Source organism: Talpa europaea (genome assembly GCF_964194135.1).
Source record: "Talpa europaea genome assembly, chromosome: 8".
Lineage (NCBI taxonomy): Eukaryota > Metazoa > Chordata > Mammalia > Eulipotyphla > Talpidae > Talpa > Talpa europaea.
Window position 1 is genome coordinate 50,338,812 of NC_140075.1, and position 25,066 is coordinate 50,363,877.

General features: G+C 47.8%; 1 protein-coding gene across 1 annotated transcript in view; it reads right to left on the reverse strand.

Moving 5' to 3' along the window:
* Positions 1-619: 619 nt before the first annotated feature.
* The window catches only part of DAPK2 (death associated protein kinase 2), a gene marked incomplete at both ends in the record, with an annotated part of 96,776 nt that continues 72,329 nt past the window's right edge, over positions 620-25,066 (reverse strand). The window contains 8 exons of the mRNA XM_084240540.1: positions 620-700; positions 2,833-2,916; positions 3,027-3,116; positions 14,648-14,693; positions 15,633-15,785; positions 17,878-17,904; positions 18,691-18,739; positions 20,335-20,464. Of these exons, the coding sequence (XP_084096666.1) occupies positions 620-700; positions 2,833-2,916; positions 3,027-3,116; positions 14,648-14,693; positions 15,633-15,785; positions 17,878-17,904; positions 18,691-18,739; positions 20,335-20,464 (660 nt within the window). The remainder of the gene's footprint in view (positions 701-2,832; positions 2,917-3,026; positions 3,117-14,647; positions 14,694-15,632; positions 15,786-17,877; positions 17,905-18,690; positions 18,740-20,334; positions 20,465-25,066) is intronic.

The following is a 25,066-nucleotide window of genomic DNA, read 5'->3' on the forward strand; positions in this document are numbered from 1 at the left end:
CTGCCCCAGAATCATAGGCAACTGAGCTAAAAAAGCCAGATGCAGATAGGCCTAAAAAAAGCCAAGCATCAGGTAAGACCCAAGTTTAAAAAAAAAAATTTAAAAATACAATACAATGGGCTACTTTAGAAAGTCTGATATGTTGTTCTGCCTGACAAGCTAACTCCATGTGGGTTTTGGGAGGTCACAGGATTGGTCCCTCACACTCCAAGATTCACTTCACTCACTTGCTCTGCTCTCATGGGGGAGGTCTGTCTTCCTGGTATAATTTTTGAACAGGCTGGTTGTGAACTCTCTCATCCTGTGAGGAAAGCTGCCTGAATCTGATTTCACTCATGACAATGCTCATTGATGTCATTTCCCCCAGTCCACATCCCCACCTCATCTTCTGAGGTCGGCAGACAGATGAAAGCCTATTTTATGGAGAATTAAAAGCTTTGGGAATGCCAGCGCCTCCTCCACAGGAGACAGTCACAGCTCCCAGGGTCTCCTGGCTCCTTTGCAGGCCCATCTCTCTTGCAACATGGTCAGGGATGCAGAATGCCTGGGTGCTGGTGATGAGCAGGAACCAACAGTCTGCACGAAGGGAGCACCACTGGGCCTGGGCCTCCCTGGTCAGTTAGGACGTACTGCTCCTCCTCCGGGGGTGGAGGGCTTTCCTCTTGGCGATGTCCTCCTCTGTGTCACTCTCACAATTCCTCTGGGGGAAAAAAGAAGCCCAGGGCAAGAGGGTCATGAGATGCCAGGAACAGGAATCACACTGGGCAGATGCACTTGCAAGCTAGGGAGGTCGATGTTGTAGGAAAGGTTGTTGCTCTGTCCAGAGACCCAGAGTGGGGTACAGAGGGACTGGAAATGGGGAAAGACCAATGGTCTTGGGGTGTCTTCCCCAGGAGAAGGAAATCAGGCACCAGGAGAGAGACCAAATTACAATAATAAAAATTGTATCTGGTGTCCTTTGTTGCTGCCACAATCAAGACCACTTGGATAGGGAGCCAGTGGTCTGATGGGTATCTTGAACTCAGCTCAGAGAGAATGTGAGGAGTTGGTGAGCCATAGGGCCCTCCCCAAGTTCTGGGGGTCACCACTCCACATTCCAAGATTTAGCTGCAACTTTATTCAGCAAGCCTTGCCATGCACTTTGTTCAGGAAATGTCCTGTGCTTCATTTTAATGAAAAAGGAAAAGAGCAGAAAGCAGTCCATCAGCTAAACCAGGGTAAAGGCAGACACCTGGAAGTGACACTGATCTCATTAAATTATTAAAATTATTAAAAGGCCCCTAGTTCAGAAAAACATAAGTGATGATGCTAAGTGTTTGAGTAAAGTGAAGCTTATTTTAAAATGTCTGCACAAGAACAAAAATTAGAGGGAAAACTGGTAATTTTCAATTACTTTCTGGTGCTCTCTCTCCATGGACATTACCTCTGGGTAACTCAGCCTGAAAGGCACGCCTGCTGTCTGCCATGCTCCCTCTCAAGGCCTTCAGGTCCCACCTCTACCCCAACGAGCTGGAAATCCAAGGTCAAGATCAACTTTAGCCAAATACATCCTGGACCAAGCCTGTCTATAACAATAAAAGTAACTCAAGCTCTGCTGAATAGCAGATTTTCAGCATAAGTCAGAGCCACCCAATAAAAGGGGCAGGTCTGCCTGTCCGTAACAGGGATTTTCAGTCCCCTTTATAGCAAAAGAGGAAAGTGGCCAGAGAAGGGACATGGCTTGGCCAAAGCTACATAGTTGTTTCAGGCCTTTGGAGCCATAAATCCTCAAGTTTTGGGCAAGAATCAACAAGAGCCCAGACTCAAGAAAGAGGACGCAGGCTATGTGCATGGGAAGGGGAGCGCAGGGTCTCTGGTAGGTCCTGGGGTGCAGCCTGAGCGCCGTGCGTCTCAAGTCTGACTGCTCATCTGTCTCAGCAACTGCCTTCCAGTCCCCATCCCAGACCCTCCCGCGGCCCTCCTCACACAGAGTGAGCAGAGGGGATCATCTGTCCAGGGAACTTCTACCTGCTGAAATACTAACAGTGTATTCTAGGTAGCTGTCCCTGCATTTTAAAGCCTACAGTAGGATTTTAAACAACAAAAACTGCTAATAATGTACTGAGCACTTACGATGCCATGTTATAAGAGTATGTCATCATTTAATCCCATCATTTAATACCCCATGAGGTAGTAACTATTGTTATCCTCATTTTACAAACAATGCCATTTCGGCAGAGAGAGATTAAGTAACTTACTCAAGGTCACACAAATGGTAAATGACATATTTGAATACTGGCAGTCTGGCTCCAGAGGCCATACCCTTGGCCAGTATATTATAAGTCCCTCACTACATAAACCAGTACAAGCTACTCATATACAAGATATCACATTATTGTCAACATAAATGGTAACTTAAATCAATACAAAAATGGGAAAATGAATATAAAGCTCCCATGATGAAACAGATCTTTGGATTGTCAGGAATAATTTTGAATAGTCTGTGGTATTGTGAGTATCCAGAGTCCCCCCCAGTCTCCAGCAGGTCCCCACAGTCTCTAGTCCTCAGGGAAAGGCTGGGGTGATGGAGTGGCAGCAGCTGATCATGAAAACATTTAAGGCTGATCATGAAAACATTTGGGGTCCTCTAGAGGCTCCAGCTCCCTCACTGGAACCCCTCCAATCCCTGCACCACTCTAGGGTCCCCCTGAGCACTTGGCTTCTGCTGATTCCTGTGCAGAGAAGGACAGGACAAACAGAAGTGACTGAAAACAAAGACCGACCTGCTCCCCCCATCCCTGAGCTCCAGACCACCCAGAATTCCTCCCAAGGAGAGGGCACTGCATTACCCACCAGGTCCTCACTTGGCCTCAGGTGCACCTTCTTCATCAGGGAGCGGGTAAGGTGGTTACACAAGGAGACAATGCTGAAGGAGAGCTGAGGGGGGATAAGAAGGAACTTGTCAGGTGAGAAAGTACACAGAGACCCTAGAGACAACCATGAACCCACCTCGAAACCCTGCCCCCCATCTCAAAACCCCAACACACCTTCCACCGCCTTCGGACATATTGCTTCTTGAAGTTCTCCAGGTTGACCACAGACTCCCTGCGCACCATGGCTTGCTGGTTGTCCACTGGCTAGGAGACAAATTAGAGTGTGGCAGCTGATGTTGGGCTTCGGAAGGCAGCCACCCCCTTCTCCACAGAGTCTCCCACCACACGCCCTCTTTAGCCTGAGCCTGACACCACCACCCCACTGGACAGGGAATACGGAGGGAAGTCACACTGAAGGCAAAGGTTGCAGATGTCTCAGCCTTTTGGGAGAGGCCCTTGGTGCCCCTGAGCTATTCTTACCACAGAGACACACCCGCTGGCTGGCGGGAGGCAGGCCTTTAATCATGGATCACGCTGGGGGAGGGTCATTTTACATCAGTCTAGGATGCCCACTATGCACTGGGCCGGTTCTGGGCTTAACAAAACAGAAGCCTTGTTGGCAGACAGGGCATTAGCACTCCATTCAGAAGTAAGTTGAAGGAAATGGGGGCTTCGGTGGGGCCAGGAGGAGATAGGGTGTATAGCTGCCTTTCACAGGCTGGCAGTCAAGACTCAACTTAAACCCTCTCTACTCCAAGAAGCCTGGAATGCCTTCCCTGAACCGCAGTTTTCTCATCTATAATGTGAGGGTAGTAATACTGTGGCGTAGGGTTGCTTAGTATTAAATGAGTGTGGATATGCACAGGAAGTGCTGCTCAGTAAGCAAGTCTTCCTAAATTAAGTCTTCCTAACTTCTCCATTGCTTCTTTTTAAAACTTGTTTTATTTTTAAAATAGCTTTATGGAGACATGATTGATAGACAAAGAAAACGAGACATACATAATGCATACAATTCAGTGTTGTTCATTCCCTCTTGAATTCCTCCCCTTTTGTAAAACAAAGTTTTCCTAGATTAAGAGGCCATGAGATGGGGTTCAGGGGCATACTGGCCTCCTGAAATGGAGGCCAAATTTTAGTGAGTGAAGTTATACGTGCATTTTCATAGCAGCATTGCTTGTAAGAGTCAAAAAGTAGAAACAAAATTAAATCAAAAGAAAAAATAATAATAAAAGAAAAAAGTGGAAGTCACTGAAATGTGTATCACTTGATGAAGGAATAAGCAATATCCATCCATATGCATATCCATACAATGGAATATTATTCCAGAATATTGTTCATGAAAAGGAATGAAGTGCTAATATATGCTACACCACAGATGATTCTTGAAAACATTATGTTAAGCAAGAGAAGCCAGAATCAAAAGACTACATATTATGTGATTCTATTTACACAAATGCTTGGAATAAGTAAATCCACAGGGACAAAAAGTAGTTGCCAAGAGCTAAGGATGAGGAAAAAATGGGAAATGACTATTATAGGGTATAAAGTATGCTCTGGGGTGATGACAATGTTCTCAAATTAGACGGTAGTGATTGTTGTACAACCTGGCGAATATACTAAATTATAATATGTTGAATTGCACACTTTTAAATGGAAAATTTTATGGTTTGTGAGTTATGTCTCAATATGTCAACATGTAGCATGTACAGATAGACATATTTCTCCTGAGGAGAACTGACAGCTTTCATCAAATTGCAAATAACTCCATGACCTCAAAACAATGGACTGTCCAGGATGAATGGGCAGGTCCTATCTGTTCAATTTTTCTTTCTGCTCGGACAGTCTCCTCACAGGAAGCCATCACGAGAAGCACTTCAGTGAATTCTGAGTGTTAGTCTTGCCTCCTAACCATGTTTGGAGCACACTGTCATTCCGATTTATTTATCATCATGACACTAGCATCGGGGTCGCCAAGGCCTATTGCTTGAACCACACAGCTCCGGGTTTGACGTCTTCTGACAGGAGGTCCCTCCCATGTCCACTTCAAACCCCTTCCCTGGAATGTGTCCTGTGTTTCAAAATCCAATTCAAACGTGACCTCCTCTAAGACAACTTTCAAGAAACACCCTCCCTCTCCCCACTCTGCCCCAGACACACACACAAAAGCTCCCCTCTCACATACAGCATCCATCCTGGCCAGGTCACTGCAGGAGCCGCCCACTGGCACAGAAGGAATTCATGTTTTTGTCAACGTTCCCTTCTTCACCCAGAAAATACAGCAGTGGGTGCCTAGTAGTGATATGGTTAAGCTGGGTCCCTGAATTGCTCAAGAGACAAAGTGGGATGAAATACCAGGACCTGGGACTTGCTTACTCCCTTCTCTGCCCAGCCACGACATTGTGGGTATCAGGGTGCCATGATACAGTGACTCCCTCTGTTGGGAGTCAGCAGAGTTTTGTGGGGTCAGGGGGCAGAGAGGAGGGTGTTGGCAAGGTTGACAGGAAAGGGGGCTATTCACCCTCCAAACTGAAACACAGTGGCTTGGGCCAAAGAGTGTAGGAGGAAAGAGGAGGGTAAGGAGGAAGACAGAGGGAAGAGAAGAGGGAAGGATGAGATTGAGGAGACCATCCAGTCATACCCGGATCTCCCAGTTCTCTCCTTAACCACTTCTCACCAAGTCTGCCAAACCTGGGACTGGGCCGGCAAGCCCAGCCCTGGGTGGAGGTCACACCTGGAAGGGAGATGCAAAGGAGGGCAGGAGGCAACTGATCGACGCTGAACTAATATACAAAGAAAACTGGCCATTTCTAATGCCATGTATCAAAGCCTGCCAGCAACTTCTTGGCATGCTTGATAGAACCCGTCAAGCTCACCAAGACCTCCCAGGTCTACACCACCTGGGTGCTTCTACAGCCCTTCCTCTCTTTCCTCACCCTCTCCCTCTGTTTCTGTGGTTCCCATCACATACATCTCCTGCTTCAAGAAGCCAAGGGGTCAGTGCCTTTGCTCCTTCATGTCGTCATGTCATGTGTTCCTCTCATTACTCAAATGTCACCCTTCCGGGAGGCCTTCCTTGACCACCCAATATAAAACAGCACCCAGTTATTTTGACAGAATTGTGGTTGAGCCCTACTTCTTCATAGCATGAGCCACAGTCTAACACTTTTTCTGTATGTGTTTTTGTGTTAGTTCCCACCCACCACCTCCCATCAACCACTAACTCCTTCCCTAGATTGTGGCGCCCAACCCACAGATAATTTCTGAGAATCTCACTAACATCTGCGATCCACCTTTGCACCTGACCTTTGCAGGGGTCTCTGGGACTTTGCTTGGAGAGTTTGGTGAGATGATAGAAACACTCTGGGAGGGAAGAGATCTCGTTTGCCCCTTTCCTAATTGGCACCCTTGTCAGGACAGAAATGGCCAAACCCCAAGGCTGGAAGGCCCACATGAAGGCAAGGGGAATGTGTTTATGAGAATCCCACCTTCTGACTGCCCAGCAGTGCCTGCTACCAACCAGAGGCCCAACTATATAAGTATATAATATGGGGTAGGACAATTCCCAGAGGTCCCTAAATGGGGTGACACAATTACTTTGAGGGTCCTGTCTATATGCCACACACAAAGGCCTGAGTCCCGAGAGGGAGGCTTCCTGGGTTGCTGAGAGGCTCACCTAATGCTGGTGCTGTCATCTAAACCTTGAAAGTCAGAGAGAGAGGTAATTCTATGGCAAAATCTGTTTCCAGAAGGAAAGTGGCACCAACAGTTTTGAATAAATTGGAAGTGTAAGGGGGTGTGTGTAGAACTAAGGCGTGTATTCTCTCTCCCCTCCCTTCTCTGCAAACAGACAGTGCCCACCTTCCATTCTTGTGGTTCACTGGTGAAACCAGAGAGCCTGGGCAATTCTGACCAGGCTCCTAGGTACCTATTTGGTGTTTGAGAAAAATGTTGGAAAGGGATGCAAGAAGTTAGAAAGCTGTGGCTGAGCCAGGTACTGTTTAAGCAGACGTGAAGGCCTCTGAAAAGGTCCAGCAGGTGTACCGTGTAGGCACGACACCCACAAAGCAGGGGGAGGAAGCAGCAGCCATCCTCCAAGGCATAAGAAAGGAGTCCTGGCTTGACAGAAGAGGCACCCCCGCTGATTTTCTCTAAGTCCCAGACCCCCTCTGGAAACTGCAAACAGACTGCTACTTTTAAAGCTCCATCTATGCCATTTCTCCAGTCCCATCCTCCACGCAAAGCTAAGGACACCTCAACACCCACTTCCTCCCTGGCCAGGTCTGTCCCTTCTGGTTCCAGTTCTCCATCTCCTTTAACTGAGTCTCTGGACAGGCCTCAACACCCTGTTCTCCCAGGAAAGGCTTCCTGGTGCCTGCGTCTCTCCCTCTGGGTAGGGGAGTTGCAGAAAGGCTGTGTCCCTGGCAGGTTGTCCCCTACATTGAACAAGCCAGTGGGGATGAGGTAGGAATGTCCCTTACTTTTCTGACCTGGTGACCTGGTCTCACCATTCTAAGTCAGATCTCAGCATGAATACTCTCTCTTTTAATTCTCTTCCACTGGGCCTCCCCGGTGGCGCAGTGGTTGAGCGCTGGGTTGCGAAGCTGCCCGCGGCCTCTGAGGCGCCAGTTCAATCCCTGGCTGCTCCCCGGCCACCAGAGGAGGGTCCCACATGGCGCGCAGACCTCTCCTGCCGCCCGCTGCTCCCCTCAGCAGTGTACTTCGGTCCTTCTGCCTGCTCTGCTCCCTGCTCTGGCTCTGGTGAATTCTCTCACCCTCCCGCGCTTCTGACTGTACCCAGTGCATGTGTAAACAAAACAAACAAACAAACAAATAAACATGCCTCTAAAAAAAAAATAAATAATAATTCTCTTCCACAGAAACTTGTTTTCTGGGCAACTTATTCTCCTCAGGAAAGGCTTCAAAAGCCCTCCCTTCTGCACTGGTACTCAAGACAAGAGACTTGAGAGACATAACAACCAACTGCCATGGGTAGATGGCATTCGGATCAAGATTTGAACAAACCAATAGGATCCCCTTGAGGAAAGAGGGGACCTGAGGACAGAATGGGTGATAGTAAGGAATTATTCTTGAGTTTGCCAGTGTGATAATGGCACAGTGGTAATATCAAAAAGAAAGTCCTCATCGGGGATTCAGGCTGAAGAATTTATGAGTTTAACAAGTCTGAAATCTCCTTAAAATACTCTAGGAAAAGTAGTGTGGAGATGAATGAGAGAGGACTGCTTCTTTCGAAGCAGGAACCCACTCCTTCATTCTCCAGGTTCATAGACGAGTTTTGAACATTCCCCATTCACACAAAGTTAGAAACAAAAACTCCTTTTTTTAAATCTCCATAATCTTCTCTTTAATCTCCACCTAGCAGCTCTGCGCTCCTGACTCCAATCTGGAATCAGTCCCCTCCCTCTAAATTCCACTGGGCACTTTCTCAGCAAGACGATAGCTTGGGGGATGAGAGTATTGGTGGGGAGATCTTCCCTCAGAAGATTTCTGCTCCAGGCCACTCCTCTTACCCTTTCTCAATCAGAATTTGTCTCTCTCCTGGCTTCTGGAATGTTGGATACCTCTCTTTCATTGCTCCTCATGACCTTTCCCACTTCCCAGTTGGTTGGGTTCCCATCCATCTCAGACAGTCTTTTATTCAGGGCTTGCTGTGTTCTCTGTCACCCCCTGCCGGAACACAGTCAGTGTTCAACTGATCTGGACCCTTCTGCTCCCAAGATATGCCCGCTGTTGGGTCTCCTCCCCACGGCAGAGAATCTTCTCCACAAGTCAAGAGTTTCACAGAGGAAAAAGGCCATTCTGTTCCACAGACATTTACAGCGGTCGACATTGGGGGTGTAGTGGGCACACAGGAGGCGACTGGCTGTGCGATGGAGTGAGGTAGGAAGCCACCGTCTTCATAATCCCCACGGAAGAAGGGTAGGGTTGGGGAGGGGACTCCTGGAGGTGACTCTGGCTTTTCCTGTCATTGTTGCTCTGTCCCATTCCTTCATGGCCAGTCCTGCATCTGCAGAATCACTGGTTACCACACCATCTCCGCCCTTCCCAAGGCAAAGCCAGGCCATCATGTGCCATGTGCATCTGCCTCAGAGCAGGGACAGGCTGCTGCCTTCTCCAGGCACCACTGGTTTTCCACCTTCCTTGGGAGTAGTTATCACCTAATCACCCTCCCCCCTTCCCAACAGCCCAGGTGGCGTTTGCAGAGCCAGAAGTCAAGCTTTCATTCATAGCCTAGTAAATGGAAAATCCTCTGCGATGTCAGAGGGGTCTGCCCACAGAGCAGTGCAGCTCCCCTTCAGGCCTTCCCTCTAGATACCAGTGAAACAGCCCACTCCTACCACCCCATCCTGTCACCATCAGTACCACCATTAAAATGCCAGCTGTGGGCCTGTGGGACCAGTCCTCTGGCTGAAAGTCCCAAAGGTCTGCTTGGGTGCCCTTGGCATCAGGCTCTAATGCCAAAGGGTATCTGGGATTTGGGCTGGCAAGGTGACAATTTTCTCTGCTTTCCCTGAAAGATTTGGGGGCATTTCTCAGTTCACTTTGACTTGTCATTGCAAGTTCTTAGTCCAAAAAAGGGTCTGTTCATAGAAGATCTAAATAACAAGTTGTTACCAAAGACTGGACATGGACGGAGAGGAACATACCACCACTGGGAGTAAAAACCCAAATGGGTCTGACCCTAGGCCTGGGGCTGACTAGCCGAGTGACTTCAGTCTTGTACAGTCCTGTCCCATAAAATGCTATAAAACGACGGTATCAGGACCTCCCTGGTCGCGCAAGGGGTTAAGATGCAACCTATGAAGCTATACACAGCCACTGAAGCATGAGTTCGATCCCCGGCCAGGGAGCTACCCACATGGCGCAGCAGACCTCTCCCGACTCACCCACTGCTCCCCTCAGCAGTGTGTTTCAGTCGATCCACTTGTTCTGTCCCCCACTCTGTCTCTGGTGAATCCTCTCACCCCCCACACCTCTGGCCTGTACCCTAGTTCTTGTATGCATAAATAAATAAATCTTTAAAAAAAAAACAAAAATAAAATAAAATGACGGTGTCAAGTGGCTCACCTCTGTGGGCTCTCCCAGCAGAGTGTGGCTGATGCCGCAATTTTAAAACAACTTCTTCTCCCCTTTTCCCAGTCCCCCTAATTCAAATCATTAACATCTTACTCCTTCATTACATTTTATTTTGATCTTCACAAGAAAGTTAGCCTGAGTTTTTCAATTGGGAGTTTCCATTTCTTAGGAAACCTGATTGTATGAAGGCCAAGTTCTGTTGACAAGGCCAAAGGGACTTTGACTATTTGCAGTGTCTTAAGCCAAACAAATACATTACACCTTATGACAGGGCAGGCAAGTCCCTGCAGAGGTCACGGATGAATCATCTATACCAGTTCTCCCAGGCAGGACATGGGAAAGAGGGCTGTACCTTTCACTGATTCCAAGATGCACATTTTTCCATCTCTGAAATCAAGGTGCATCTCCCAATAGATGGTGTCCTATCATTACTAGTAGTGCAAAGTGAAGGTAGGGGTTCTAGAAAATGATCACACTGCTTCTGCCAGCCAGGGGACCACTGACATTAGAGTCTCTTCTCAAGATTCTTTTGGATAACCCTGATCATGCCAGTGCAGAAAGCAAACTTGCATGAGTATGGCTCACCTGGATGCCTACTTTCAGGGGGAGGAGTTTTCATCCTTCCACCTAGCATCAAGGTAGAGACATGCACATTCCTTGTTCTCCCTTTCTGCCTGGTGGCTTTATTTCTCATTCACTCTCTTCATGAGGCTGTCCCAGCTTTGTGTGTGGGGTCACCTATTGGATTTCCCATCTTGGTTCTTTCTTATTTTTGATAGATAAGACAAAGATGCATCTTTTAATCGTGATCTCTTCGGCCAAACTGTTTGGTGAAAATAGCTCATTACAAATATTATATGTAATATTTGAAATGATAATAGAATGGGAGATAGGGTTTTGAAGAAATGGTTTCATGGGATCAAAATCTCATGTCTCATTCTAAACTTCACACTTCCTGTCTGTGCAGCTCACTGGGTATGTGACCCCCAGCACCTTAGGCTGCTAACTAGCCTGATTAGTCAGCACCATGACTCCCCTTAACTCTAGGCCTAAAGACAGGCTCTTTAATATGGCAAAGCCCTGCTGGTCCTGGTCTTCTCCCACTGTGTCTACATCACACTCTTATTTTCTCCCCTCCTGCTTTCTTCTTACTGCACATTTTCAGCCTCTCATGCCCCCTCCCACCAGAGAGCCCTGGATAACAGCCCCATCAGGAACACTCCTCTCCCTGGTTTGCTTAGCTGATCTCAGCTCCAGTATCACTGCCTCAGGAACACCTTCCCTGACAAGATCAAAACCCCATTGCAGGCTCTTGTGGTGTTGCTACTTCTTTCATCACGTATGCCGCAGCTATGATTCCACATTTGCAGAAAGTTCTTAATTAACACTGGACTCCGTCACTGCACTTTGCACCTCATGAAGGCAGGAAATGTGCCCATTTTCACTCAATATTGTATCCCCAGTGCCAAGCAGAGTGGCTGGCAGTGGGTAGGTGCCGTTCGTAAATGGATGGATGGCTGAATCTGGATATAAGCTGCCCCACAGCAGAGTGTTAATTCCTGGAGCCTGGAACAGTTAAGGAGAGCAGAAAGAGCAGCAGACTTATCACAGAAGGCTCCCTCCACTGCATTATTGCCACCTCTGGCAAATTGCATCCACTCTGCTTCCTCATCTCCAGATGGGGGATGACATTTACCCTGCCCATCTGACATGGGGGTTTTGTAAGATTGTGAGGCCCTTTGAAATTACACAACCTGTTCCTCCACCCCAAGCTTCTAGAACAGCGATGGGTCCAATCTTAACAACCACCCTCTTCAAAAACTCTCATGAAGTTTCTTATTCCCTAGGTACATAAGAAAAGAAAACTTCATTGAGGTTGAAGCCCTGAGTCAGAGCTAGGGAGGTGGAGAAGGGTTGCCCTTTATTACTGTTCTGCAGGCCAATCTTTGGACAGTGACAGGACTGGACAGGACCAATGAACTGTGCCTTCTAAGGCACGCTTCTTGGAATGATCTGACAGTATGAGGTATTCCATCTGAACTGTACTTTAAGGTGACTAATGGCAGCAAAGCCTCACTCTGAGATGTGGCATCCTAGAGTCATCAATCTGGGTTTCTGTTTTTTTCTCCATCAAATAGCTATGAATGACCTGAGTAAGTCACTTTCTTTCTCTGATTCTGTTTCTCCATCAGATACATGTAAATAATAGTAACAACAATAATCAGACCACCCACCTTCCTGTCTCACAGAGTTCTTCTGAAGATCAAATGAAGGCATAGACAAAAGTACTTGGTAAGTGAAAAATCAATGCAAATGAAAGGTACTATTTTCTTAGCTTTCTAAATCCCTTCTTCTGCAGCAGGAAAGCCCCAAGCTGATTTACTGTAACCCCTAGTTAACACAAATATTACCCAAGAACTGAAATCCAAAAGGCTTGTAGGCAGGAAGTGAGATGTGAACAAATCCATTATTGCAGATCAATTATCAAGCAGCTCTCCAGCGCCAGCCACCCTCCCTCTAGAGAAGGGTATGGGGACGGGCAGGTATTCACATTTGCTTTAATAGCTTGGCTGCCCCACTAGTGCCCTCCCAGGTTGTTGAAGGAAGGTGCAGAGTGAATAACTAGCTAACACATCGTGATCCTAGATTCCATGAAGAGGGTGAAAAGGCTTTGCTACCGAAACACGTCTCTGCAGGATAATTCCGGTTGATCTCCATTATGGCAACTGGGAATGCGCTTCTGCAAACCATCTAGGATGCATTACTGACTGGCTTCTGGTGCTCAGGGCTTCAAGCTGGCCAAGATTTCCTTGCTGCTCAATCTGTTGAGCAGCTCCACAAGGGACTCACTGGCATCCCGGTGGAACACGGAATCCAGGCCATCTGTGCTCCCACTCTCCAGCTGGAAGCTGCCCACCAGTTCCTGGATCCATTGTAGGTCTGCTGAGAGCTCCTGCCTCAGAGCCTCAAACTGTGTCTGCAGCTGGTCCAACTTCCTTTCTGTGCTTCTAAGGCTGGACCCTGTGGCTTGGATGTCTTCTCGCAGGAGCTTCTTCAAGGACTCAACTTTGCGGAACTCATACCTGAGCTGGGATAGATCATGCCGGGCCCTCTCGCTCTCCTCTCGGTACCAAGCCTCCTTCTCATTGTAGATGGAGACTAGGGCCTCCACATCGTCCTGGATGGTGTCATGGGTGCCCGCCAGGGCACGACATCCCTGGTCCACCTGAGCCACGTCCTCTACTACACGCGCAAAACGCTCAAAGTTGACGTAGGTGTTGTTAGGGGGCATGCTTGAGTGGCATTTCAGAGTGTACTCTCTCAGGTGCTTGGTCTTCAGCTGGGTGGGCTCTGTCTTCCGCTGCTCTGGGGCTCTGACTTCTTTGGACTGGTGGATATTTGGACAGAAGAGCCAGAGTTAATTGGATGCCTGCTCCAAGGGCAGTCCAAGGTGCAGGCGGAAGGCACACGCGCAACCTCTGGCATTCACCACATGCGGGAGGAGAGGACCAGGGCTGGGGGGGATGAGCATCCCCACACACTATGAGGAAGGTCAAGGAACATGGTGGCACTTCAAGTAAGCTGCCTGCTTACTTCAGGGCAGGGTGGCCATTGGTCATTAGAGAGGGTTCCACACGCGTAGCATTTAAGGGGAACTGGCACAGACAAGCAGGCTACAGTCAGGACTCTGCAGGCATCCACTCGAGGGCTGGAGCACACAAGGCCATGGCTGACAGAGGGAGGTTGAGAGCCCTCCCTTCTCAGGACTAGTTGGCTCTGAAGGCGTTGGCAACACTGCATGCTGAGCAGGGAGGCATCATGACAGACTCACTAGCTCTCTGCTCTGGGCCCACCCTGAACCTGGAGGGCTCGTGGTCTTCCCTACCTTTCAACTAGCAGAAGAATTTGATCTTTTCCTGAACACACCAACCCTCCCCACTGTCCACCTTCCACAGGTCTCTACCCCCTGATCATCCTCGCCAGCTTTCTCACATCACGAGTCCGGTGAATGGGGAGTCAGGTGACATCTCTGGGAGCGCACATTTCAACAGCCAGTAGAACTAGTGCCACTATCCCCACTCCTGATTCCTATCCTGTCAAGTGCTTCTCACAGCATCTTACTGTGACTGGAGGACATCACCCTCTCAAAAACAGTAGCTGGAAGCCCCCATACAAAGCAGGTTAAGCAGGGATTCACCTTGGTGTCCCCACTCTTTCCCATCAGGCCTCTGTCTTGGAGCCCCATTCTCTCAGGCTTCAATGAGCCTGTGGAAGCCAGGTGGCTGGTCTAGGTGAGACCTTTTACTCAGAGCTCCAAAAGTCATAGGAAGGAGGTAAGATAGTATTGTTGAAGTTCTTAATGGTTGCTGATCTCTCTCCAACGTAGGGAGTCCTGATTTCTCCTTTGAGGACAACGGTGACACATCCTCCAACTTACACTTTCTAAGAGAGCCCCAAAGATAAAGGGTTTCAACTGAGGCTTGTGGGGGTTGTTTCATAAGTCATCTGAACCTGTGAAATACAAACTTAAACCTATAAAACTATTTGTAGAAGGCTTTCTGCCTGCCTCCTCCCCATTAGCTTTCATCTGCGCCTGAGGGCGGCAGTGCTCAGATGCTCCTGCATTTCACTGCCCCAGCCAGCCTAGGTGACAGAGCAGGGACCTGCCTACTCCCTGGAATTCATCAGTGTGCCCTTACCGTGATCCAGGGGTGTCTGAGAGCCTCTTGGATTGTGAGCCGTTTCCTGTAATAAGGATCAGAAAACAGTGATGATCCATAAGGACAGAAGCAGCACAACATCTCCACTCATACTCATTTAAACCTGTGTTTTGGCATTCTTTGACCACTGCCACCAAATCAGGATAATGGAGAATGCAGTGACAGATGGGGAACTGGCTGTACTCCAGAGAAAGTGGTCCTAGCAGACCCCTATTAGGGAAACCTCATCTTTGGTCCCAAAATTGAAGGGCCTAACACCACATATAGCAGAGTTATAAATGCTCTACTGAACTTCCAGGTCTCCTCTCTACACCTTTGGCTGTTTTTTTTTTTTTTTTTATTTGCCTCCCAGATCTCTTCTCTGCCCTTCACTGCCCTTAGAAGAGGAAATTTGGCCCCTTCACTTTAGAAGACCTCACTCTAGACCTCTTGGAAGTTTGTGGACCAAGAAGATATGACCAAGAGTCCTTGGACCTTTACCCTGCCCTATCTAGGCTATGCTCTGAACACCTTGCTCCCTACAATTCCCTGAGCATTTCTCCCTTTGACCCCACAGCTCACTCTGGGCACTGAAAAGGGGGTAGGATTAGGGTGTCTCTAATCCTCTCTAATCCTCTCATTGTATCGATCCCTCAGAGCCTGCCTACCCCCACTCTCACCTGAAAAGGCTTGAAAACTGCCACTTTCTTTGTTAATTCCTAGTTCCAAGTGGACAAGCCACACAAAAATAATGAGCCCTAGAGAAACCCAGGCTGACTTCAAAACACACACACACACACTTATTTGCATTTCAGCAGGAAAACTTGAGAAAACTATCACAACCAGTCCACGATTCTCAGGAGCTGCTCAGATTAGACCACAATGGTGCTGATGACAGCCATGGCAGGGCAGGGACAGACTGACATCTATGGGAGAGGCGGTAAGAGAATATGAGTACCTGGGAAGCCTTTATCTGTTCTCTTACCGGGTCTCTTTAACTAGAAGCTTCCGAATGAAGTCCTTGGCCAGTTCACTGGTCTGACTGAAGAATTCCTCATCGAAGTCGTAACTCACTGCTGTGATATTTGCCAGTGTTTCCTGCTTTGTGTCTCCCAGGAAAGGGGATGCTCCACTTAAGCTGAGCACACAAGAAGGAACATGTGACTGTAGGAAAGTAGATGGAAGTGGGGTAATGGACTTGGGGATCCCTGACTTCTACTATGTGTGGGTATTGAAGGCTCCCAGCAACAGTCCACCCCCTCTGGGCAGCCAATCAGCAGGCTTTTCAACTGAGTCCAGTTCAATACACTTTATGGAGCTACTCCAAAGGATCTGTCAGAGAAACTATGCCTTCAAAAACTCAAAAGAGGAGGGAACAGAAACAGAGACATGGCTTATATCATCATGCCCAGTAGGACAAAGCAAAATACAACAGAAGACCGGGCAAAGGACTGGGGGAGCCCAAGAGAGGGGGGAAGTCCTCTGAAAGCTTCCTGGAAGAGCTGACATTTGTACCAGTTGTGTCTTGAAAAATGAAGAGGCTGCCAGCAATCAGAGAAGGAGCTGGAAGGTCTTGTAGGCTAAGGATGCAGCTTGAGCAAAGTCTGAGAAGTATGGAAATAGATGGCCCATTGTGACCAGAAGGTTCTGAGAGGTTCCCCTGAAAGATTTGTCAAGGATGTGTCATTCAAATAGTGTCTCCTGAATTTACTGTCTCGTGACTCATATTCCAGTGGCATATGGGATACCTCTGACCCAGGAGATACCATTGTCCCAGAAGTCACTGTGCCCAACCCTTATCCCTGCATTCCCTGCCTCAATTAATGATGTTATTTCACAAATGTACTCAAGCTCGAAACACAGGGGTATCTCTTACTTCCTTCCATTACCTAGAAACATCGAACTGGCCCAAATGTCTTGCTGGTTCCATTTACCAAATATTTCTTAAAGGCCACTCCCATTCCCTGTCCATAGCAGAACGAAGGTGTACTGGAAAAAATTCTGATATTTCAATTTGGGGTTTGAATCTCAGTTCTCTGACACGAAGTCTGGTAAGATACTCAACTTCTCTGAGCTACTGTTTCCTTATTTTACAACAAAGAAAATAAATGCCTTCACCTCACATGATTATTGTGAAAACTAAATAAATATAAATTGTTTCAGGTAAGTCTGGCCCATACAAAGGGCTCTGGAATTGAAGGCCATTATTATTGTCATTACTGAGCACAAAAAGCCTTCCATGGTCCCCATTTTCTATAGCATCACATCTAAACTCCTGAGCAAGGCATCAAAAGTTGAACCTGGGGTACTAGTGGGCTCAGTGGGCAGCCACAGTTGAAGTTCCAAGCTGAAGCTCGGGAGTGGGGGCACCACCTAGTACAGAGCTTCCAGTCCAAGCCCCACTGGAAGAGGCAGGGAACTGTTACAGGGGTGGTGAGAGAATGACGCCCACAGCTGGACGGCACTGGCGCGCCCTGTGCTTACCCAGGTGCCATGAAACAGCACTTTCCTTGTGGGTGGTGAGCGAAATGGTTAGAAAGCTCTAATGGAATGAACACCTACTAATCAGCCAAAAATACACCAGAGCAGCGCTAGGAAATCTGCATGTCGGCTGATTTAACCCCCACAGCACACCCATGGCAGGAAGTTTGTGATTCCCATTTTTCTGATGAGAAAAGCAGGCCCAGAGGTTAAGCATCTGCCCAAGGCCACAGAGATGGAAAGTGACAGATCCACGACATATGGAGCTATGCAGGAAATCTCTGCTTCAGTACTTCGGGGACAGAAAGGAAAGAAAGGCTCTGGGGAACAAGGAGAGAGAATGTGAGAGCTAGAGAGAGGAAGGGGACAGGGCAGGGAAAGAGGCAGGATGCAGGAGCACACAGCAGCTGCAGAGCTGCCCCAAGGCCTCGCAGTGAAAGCTGACATTCTCACAGGAAACCTTTGTCTGAGTGGGGCTGAGAGGTCGATGCCTGGCCATGGCAGGGTATCAGATGCAGGCTGAGCCAGATGGAGGGCCGCAGGCTGCTCTCCTGGGTTGCTGCCCAACCTCAACCCCAGGTGATGAGATGTATGAGATGGAGCTAAGAGAAATTAGTTTCAAGTTTATTGTGTGGATCTAACACATCTGGCTTTTTGTGGATGCTCCAGAAATGTCTATCTGCCTGCTCCTTTCCCATTTTCCCCAGCTCCTCAGATTTAAACAGGGTCAGGGCCCTAGGCATACTCACAGGATGTAGGTGATGACACCTATGCTCCTGCAAAATAGAGAACAGTCAGGTCAAGACTCTAATCCCCGACCAGCAAGGGACTCCCCACACGGTTCTCAGGGGTAGTGATCACTTCCCCCTCACCCGCCCCACAGGACCCTGGGATGCACCCCCCACCCCAGCCCTCTCTTTAGCAGCAGCAGGGATACATATGGAGGCATCAAGCTCTGGACACTTGAGTATGAGGACCCAGGTTTGAGATCAGACTCCTACACTTGTAGACTGAGATTAGGGCAAGTTCCTAACACCTGTGAGTCTCTCTCTCCTCATAAAATGAGGAAAGTGATAACTACCTTCCAGGACTGCTGGCAAGATTTCAGAAAACCAGCAATTAAGATGCGTAGTCAATTCTAAAGCATGTTCAAATGAAACAAGTCCTGTCTGTGCAGAATCACTCGCTGAGGTATCCCCAGGTCCAACACAGTGACTAGAACATAAGAGGCTCTTAGTGATCACTTGGCCGGCTGACTGAGTTATTGATACCAGTATCTTTATCGTGGCCTTGGCAGGCCTCAGGGGTGAGCTGCCCCTCGAGCCTTACTTTTCCCTGTGTTCTCTGCCTCACTCACCATTCTAACTAGCCTCAGATCCAGGCCCAGCTACCCTCAGCTGCTCAGGCCACAGGTCTAGCACATCTGGATCAGCCAGAGGCTCTGACAGGTGAGTGTCGAGAAAGGGGTTCTCATGGTCAAGGGAGATGTCAGGTGGAGCCAGGGTAAGAGGCCTCCTGCCTTAGAAGGGTCCCTATGCAACCTGGTTGCCTATACCACTTACCACATGTCAGCCTCCAGTCCCAGGGGCTCATAATTCACGATTTCCGGAGCTGAAAGAAGCCGTTTTGAAGAGTCAGCAGGAATATGAAAATGAGAAGAGATGGTTGTAGGGAACTGATATCAAATGTCCCATCCTGAATCCTCACTAAGGAAAATGAGAGCAGCAGATGGAGGTAAACTAGGTCTAAGGCTTTTGAGGAAGAAAGTTGCCTATTATTCTGTGGAAACTTTACAGAGATTTTGATAGTAAGAAGAAGGAAACCACAAAGAAAAAGAAGAGGAGGATGGGAAAGGAAGATGAAGCAAGAGGAGATGGGGCAAGGAGACAAGGCCTGCTTTGGAACTATCTGGTGGAAATCAGTGAGGTTAGTGCTTATAGGCAAGATGATGTGATGGACATGAAAAGAAAGTACAGTCTGGTCTGAAAGTTGACACCTTCTACCCGAGAGGTAGAACATTCTTGGGAGCGACTAAAATGAGGAGGTTAGGTACCGGAAGGGTACCCAGGGGAAGATATGATGACCAGGAGAGGGTACAGGGTCTAGGTGAGAAGAGAAGAGGACTGACTGTTGCCCAGATATCGAGCAGATGAGCACTGGAAGGTGAGTGGTGAATTCATACTCATTGCGAGTAAGGGGTGCCTGAGTGGGAAAAGGAGCTAAGATTAGTGTAAACAATTTTTGAGCTTCAGCTCTACCACCTACTGGTTGTTTTCCCTTGAACAAGGTACTTTATAGAGAAAATAATTAAATGTGCTCATGAGGTCATTTGAGAATTAACTAAGACAATGTGGAGCACTAGGCACAGTACCTGGCACATAGCAAGGTTCCCCCGCCCTGGGTCCATGGGTCCATGGTACCATTCCATAGTGGCTACAGAGCTGGTATAAATGGCCTGAAAACTCACCAAGCATAGTGGTCTGATACATTCTTTCTTTCATTTCTATTAGATTGTGGTTAGAGGTTTTAGTCCCAGGTTTTGAAGAAAACATGACTTCCCTCCCTCTCTGATATCCAACCCCCAAAGCAAAGAGATGATAGTTCTTAACTCTCATTCCTTTCCTTTCTGCAGGCCTCTTTCTTTCTGACCCCCAACCTGTGGCCCAAGCTTCACGAGGAGGTTCTGGGGCCTGGGCCAAGGGTTCAAGAAACAGCGGGAAGAGAGAGCTGCCAGGCCCTGCTGGAGCTGGCCTCCTATGCAGGAATAAAGGTCAGGCACACAGAGGCAAGTGGGTGGATCTGGCATCTGGCAGATGATATCCTTTTTCCTTTCCAGGAAATCAAAAGCTACTCCAGAAAAGGTTGAGTTTATAGGCATGCAAAAGGGTAAGGTAATTTTAAATCTTTATAATCAACTCAGTTTAGAGCAAGACATGGTGCCAATACTGGCAAGGTCAACTCTGCAAAGGCCTGAAACCCCACCTGTCCTCCCCCTGCCCTTTGGGGCACTAAAAGCCAGAGGGCTGTACCCTCACCCAGAGGCCCAGCATGACATTCCTTCCCCAACCAGTAAGTCTCTAGGGAATTTCTAAGGCTTCATCTTTCAGTCCAGAGGCCATGGTGCCAGAACCAGGGTTTGCTCCTGGGATTTCTCTACCTTTTCAGCCCAGATGATTAGCTGAGAGAAAAATAGGCCAAAAACTCACCAACAAATTCTGGTGTCCCAAAAATGTTTTTAAATTCAACTCCATCTTCTATTTCATGAGCCAGACCAAAGTCAATCAGCTTGATGTGTGGAATGGGAATATCCTTGTCTAACAACATAATGTTTTCTGGCTGGAGAACAGAAACAAAAGAGAGGGAAAGGAATTAAAGGATGGTAATTAAAGGCCCGTTTTGTATTTTTGCTTGGGGATTAGGGTGGGGCTTGGTGTTCTTTTTTAGGAGACTGAAACAGCATACATTCTTTCATGTTTTTGTGTCCTCATCTTTTCCTATGAACTCAAAATCAGGCATAGGGCTGAGAACAAGGCACAGGTTTTACCAAATCTTTTTCTAACAACAGAGCTAGAGACTTTGGCTCTAACCCCCTTTCTGTCTCCAAATAGCAGAGCCCTATAATGCAGTGCCTCTGTTTTCCCAATTGCCGAATAGGTCCACTGAGATACTTGCAGCATTTCCTGTAGACAAACTGCGGGCTGTGTGAGAGCGATGGAGTGGGGGTGGTGCAGCTTAGGCTGGGTTTACATTTGGCTTATTGACCTTAGTCTTCCTGACCACTTCTTTCCCCTAACTGCCCAGTTTCCTGTTGACAACCTGCCCCTCCTCTAGACTAACTGTGTACTTCACAATTCTCTATAAGTTTAATTAATTTTGACCTTTACCATGACACAGGAAAAAATGCACCTGACTTCCAGGGAAAATATCAGCTGCCCAGGCTATTTCCAGCCTGACCAACAGCTGCCGGGTCTGACACAACAGCACAGGTGTGTGTTGGTGGGGGGTGGAGGTGGGGGTGCTCTGCCCTGGCCTCACACACCCTGTGCTTCCAGTGAAACCAGAACAAGACCCTGAGCCTACCCTTGTCTCTCTTACACAATTATTCAGAGTACAGAATAGACAAATAAGGTCCCCTAATTCACCCTTTCTCTTCCATTTCCCACCAGGACTGCCCTAAACTGAACTCAAAGTGGAACTTCCTAACAACACGGATCCACCAAAAAACAAAAAAAAACGTGTACACAAGGGTCCACAGAATGACAGTCCCAAAGTGGATATGACTGATGAGCAAATAAGCCAAATGTGATCCAGCTGTATAGTGGCATACTATTCAGCCATGAAAAAAGAGAAGGCAAAGGAAAAAGAGAAGGCAAAGCACACTGGCATGCTCTAGCATGGATGAACCTTAAAAACATGCTAAGTGAAACAATTAGTCACAAAATATTACAAATTATATGATTCCATTTACATGAAACTTCTAGCATAAGTATTTCCATAGAAACAAAGACTTGTAGCTGCCTTAGATTGGGGAATTGGAGGGTGACTGCTATAGGTAGAGGTTTTCTTTGGGGGGGTGATAAATGTTTTCTACAATTATAAAATTGGTGTTAGTTTACAACTGTGCAAATTGTACATTTTCAATAGATAAATTGTATATGTGACATTTCAATAAAACAAGTAAGTACATTCATACATGCATACAGATAGATAGAAATAAACAAAAAAAAGTATGTGTGTTTAAGAAAACTGAATGGCCCTGTTTCTCAAAGTACTAAAGAATTTTGCACTTTGCATCTTCGCTGACATCATTTGCTCTACTTGGAAAACCTTTCCCTCAACCTCTGCCTACTGAGTCCCAGCCTGGGCTTCAATATCTAACTCAAACCACACGTCCTTGAAACCTTTCCTCACCAGTCATGAGTTCCCCACTCCCACCCGAAGTCAGGCCTCCCATCTCCAGGTCACTCTGTGCTTACTTGAACCTTTTATTTTGTGACATTGGTCACAGTCTCCCTCATCTAACAGTCCTTGTTGTTTCTGTCATAGCTCCCCTACTAGATCCTCAGCTGGAAGGAGTCCCTTGCTTCTTCACCTGCAGGGCAGAGCGCAGAGGCTGGCAGGCTGCGGGTAACCCCACCTGTTAGCTGAGCAATTCTGAATTTGGACTGAAGATATTCCAGATCTCCTCGAAGTCTCTCTGCCCTCATATCACAGTGGCTGAAAACTTCAACTCAAGTGAGATGACAGGCCCTCTTTTTCAAAAAATAAAAAATACATTTCCTTTGGCATTTTTTTAAGTTTGTTTATTCTTTTTCCCTCTGGAGATTTCTTTCAACTTTATTTTGAAAATGTGTCAAAGTCCTTTTCCAAGGAGTTAGATTCCTAGGCTCTGTAGAAAGGAGAGTGAGAACAGGAGGCGGTCAAGAGACAGGACCCAAGCAGGTGGCCCCACTCCAAGGTTGCAAGCCCAGTCCTAGGGTCACTGCCCATTGGCCCCCAAGGGTCCTCACATCCTGTGCAGTTAGCTGTGCCCATCCTACTGGCCACTATCTCCCAGACAGGCATCTTTTCTTCCCTCCATTCCACTCCTTTCCTCGGCCACACTATTGGGAATTGCTCCTTTCCTCCAAAGAATAGCCCTAAAGCTTCTCTCTGGGGTGAAGGAGCCAGGACTGGGATCTTTCTAACTATCAGTCAGTTCAGGGGCCAGATACCACCACATAGCAAAGGTCGTGGGCACTGCAGTAGACAGAGGTGGACACACCAAAGCAGTGGGGCAGAAGAGTCGAGAACAAGGAATGACAGGGAGGAAGGAAGAACAACTGGAGTGTGCTCAGGAAGCATGCACTGAGAGGGGAAAAGAATCCTTGCTTCACATCCTCTCCCTTCTGTGGCCTGTAGCCTCTCCACCAGCTTGTGAGAAATTCAAGGCAAGGTCACGTCCTCTCAATTTCAGACCTCCTTGTCCCCCCCCCCAAGTTCTTGTCTACCCCAAGAACTTAACATACAGTGACTCCCCCCTTGCTCTGTCCCTACCCCAAACGTGGCTAATTCTTGTTCTCATTTGCATGAAAATAGTACCTCCTCCAGAAGGACACACACACCACCTCCTTAGTTCCTGTAACATCCTGTTCCCCTATCGCTGTGTTTCTCCCACTATCTCCAAGGGCCTACTTATCTGTCTCCCCCACTGTGTCTTGAGCTTCCTGAGGGTTTGTTTCTGTCATCTACCCAAAGCAGGGTATAGAGCCTGGCATCCATCAGTAACTAAACCCGAGTAAAGGCCATTTAGTAGGCCCCTGCAACGTGCAGGGCCCAATGCTAGCTAACTAAGCCTGTAACACACCCCATACTTCCCTGAACCCTCTCAACTTCTTATCTGGCAGATGTTATTATTTCTTTTTTTTTTTTTTCCCCAGAAGAAACCAATACTGAAAGACTGCACTGTAGACACGGGGATTTCAACCTTTATCTGTCAGACTCCAAAGCTGTGCTCCTAATCATTAGACTGAATGATCCCCCTTCCCTGCTTCTTCAAGGGTACTGGGAATCTATCCCTGGAGAAATGTGAGTGCCGCGTGAGCCTGGCAGCCTAACTTAAACACAGCTATTTTCCTGCCCTGACACCTGCTTCCCATCCCCTAATTTCTTTCTTACAGTCATGCTTTCACCCAGAGGTGTGCTTTCACCCAGTCCTCTTGTGGTGTCCAGAGGCTCAGAAAGGAGCCTTGGGCCCCCCTGAGTTGGGCCACCTCACCTCAGTAAGACAATAGAAGGCCTGGCAAATAAGTCTCAAGGTGGATCTGGATAAGGCGATGTGGCCTGGGGGAAAGGTGGCTATGGGCAGCAAGAATGCTCTGCTGGGTGGTCAGGACCTAGATTCTTGTCCCCACATCACCACTCATGGATCAGATGCAGCTCCAGGCTCAGCTCTGCCCTAACTGGGAGTAAACAGAGGCCATAGGTTCCCTGTCACTGGGCAAAGTCTCCAGCTTCTTTCCCAGATCACAGGGAGATTTCAGTCTACCCAGGGGATTTAAACCCCATATGTGCAGTTCCTCCTGCTTTCACAAAGGCCTCCTTCTTGCTACCCAGCCTCCCTTAATAACCTCATGACACCCAGGAGGCAAGGCAGGGACTGACATTTACCAGTCATTTAGCAAAGCAAGCAATGCACTAGGGCACTATGTGACCCTTGCAGCCACCCGGAATGGTATTTTCCGTTACTATTCCTACTTTCCAGATGGGGAAACAGAGGCTCAGAGAGCTGAGAAATTTGTCTATAATAGTTTGCCTGCTCATATTGGCAGAGTCAGGCTGGGCTTCCCACACATTCCAGATGCTGCTCTTTCCACATCCCCCAGTTTGGTTATGTATCTTTAGTGGTCCCACTGACCTCTCTGCAGTGCAGAGAGGTCAAGAAACTGCTAAGGTCTCTGAGAAAGAAGCAGAGCCCAAACTAGTTGACTCCTGGCCCAGCCTCTTCTCCAGATGCCCACATGGCCTGTCTTTGCCAGTCACTTGCCTGATAGCTGAGGCATCTGTCAACTAAGGCTGCACTAGCTGCTCCATGCTGCCCTTCCAGTCTCACTGCCCATCACTTGCCTGAACCATCCTGCACACCCTCTGGGTGGTATCAGCACACCTGGAACAACATCTCATAACTCTATCCTTTGCTCCAGCTCTTCCTCTTGCCTAGAATGCCTCCTTTTTCTCTCCCTTACTTTTCAATGAAGCGATCCCTCCATGCTGACAATTTTTATGAGCAAGAGGTCCTAAGTTGCACGCTGTCTCTCATATTGTGATTCTATTTTTCTAAATGATAGCCTCCCTGGAAAAGCTCTAATTGGTTTTAACTTTCCTGGCATCCCTGATGGTGTCTTGCATCTGCATAATATTTCCCATGTGAACTGAAAAGAACTGAGACCCAGTGGTTCT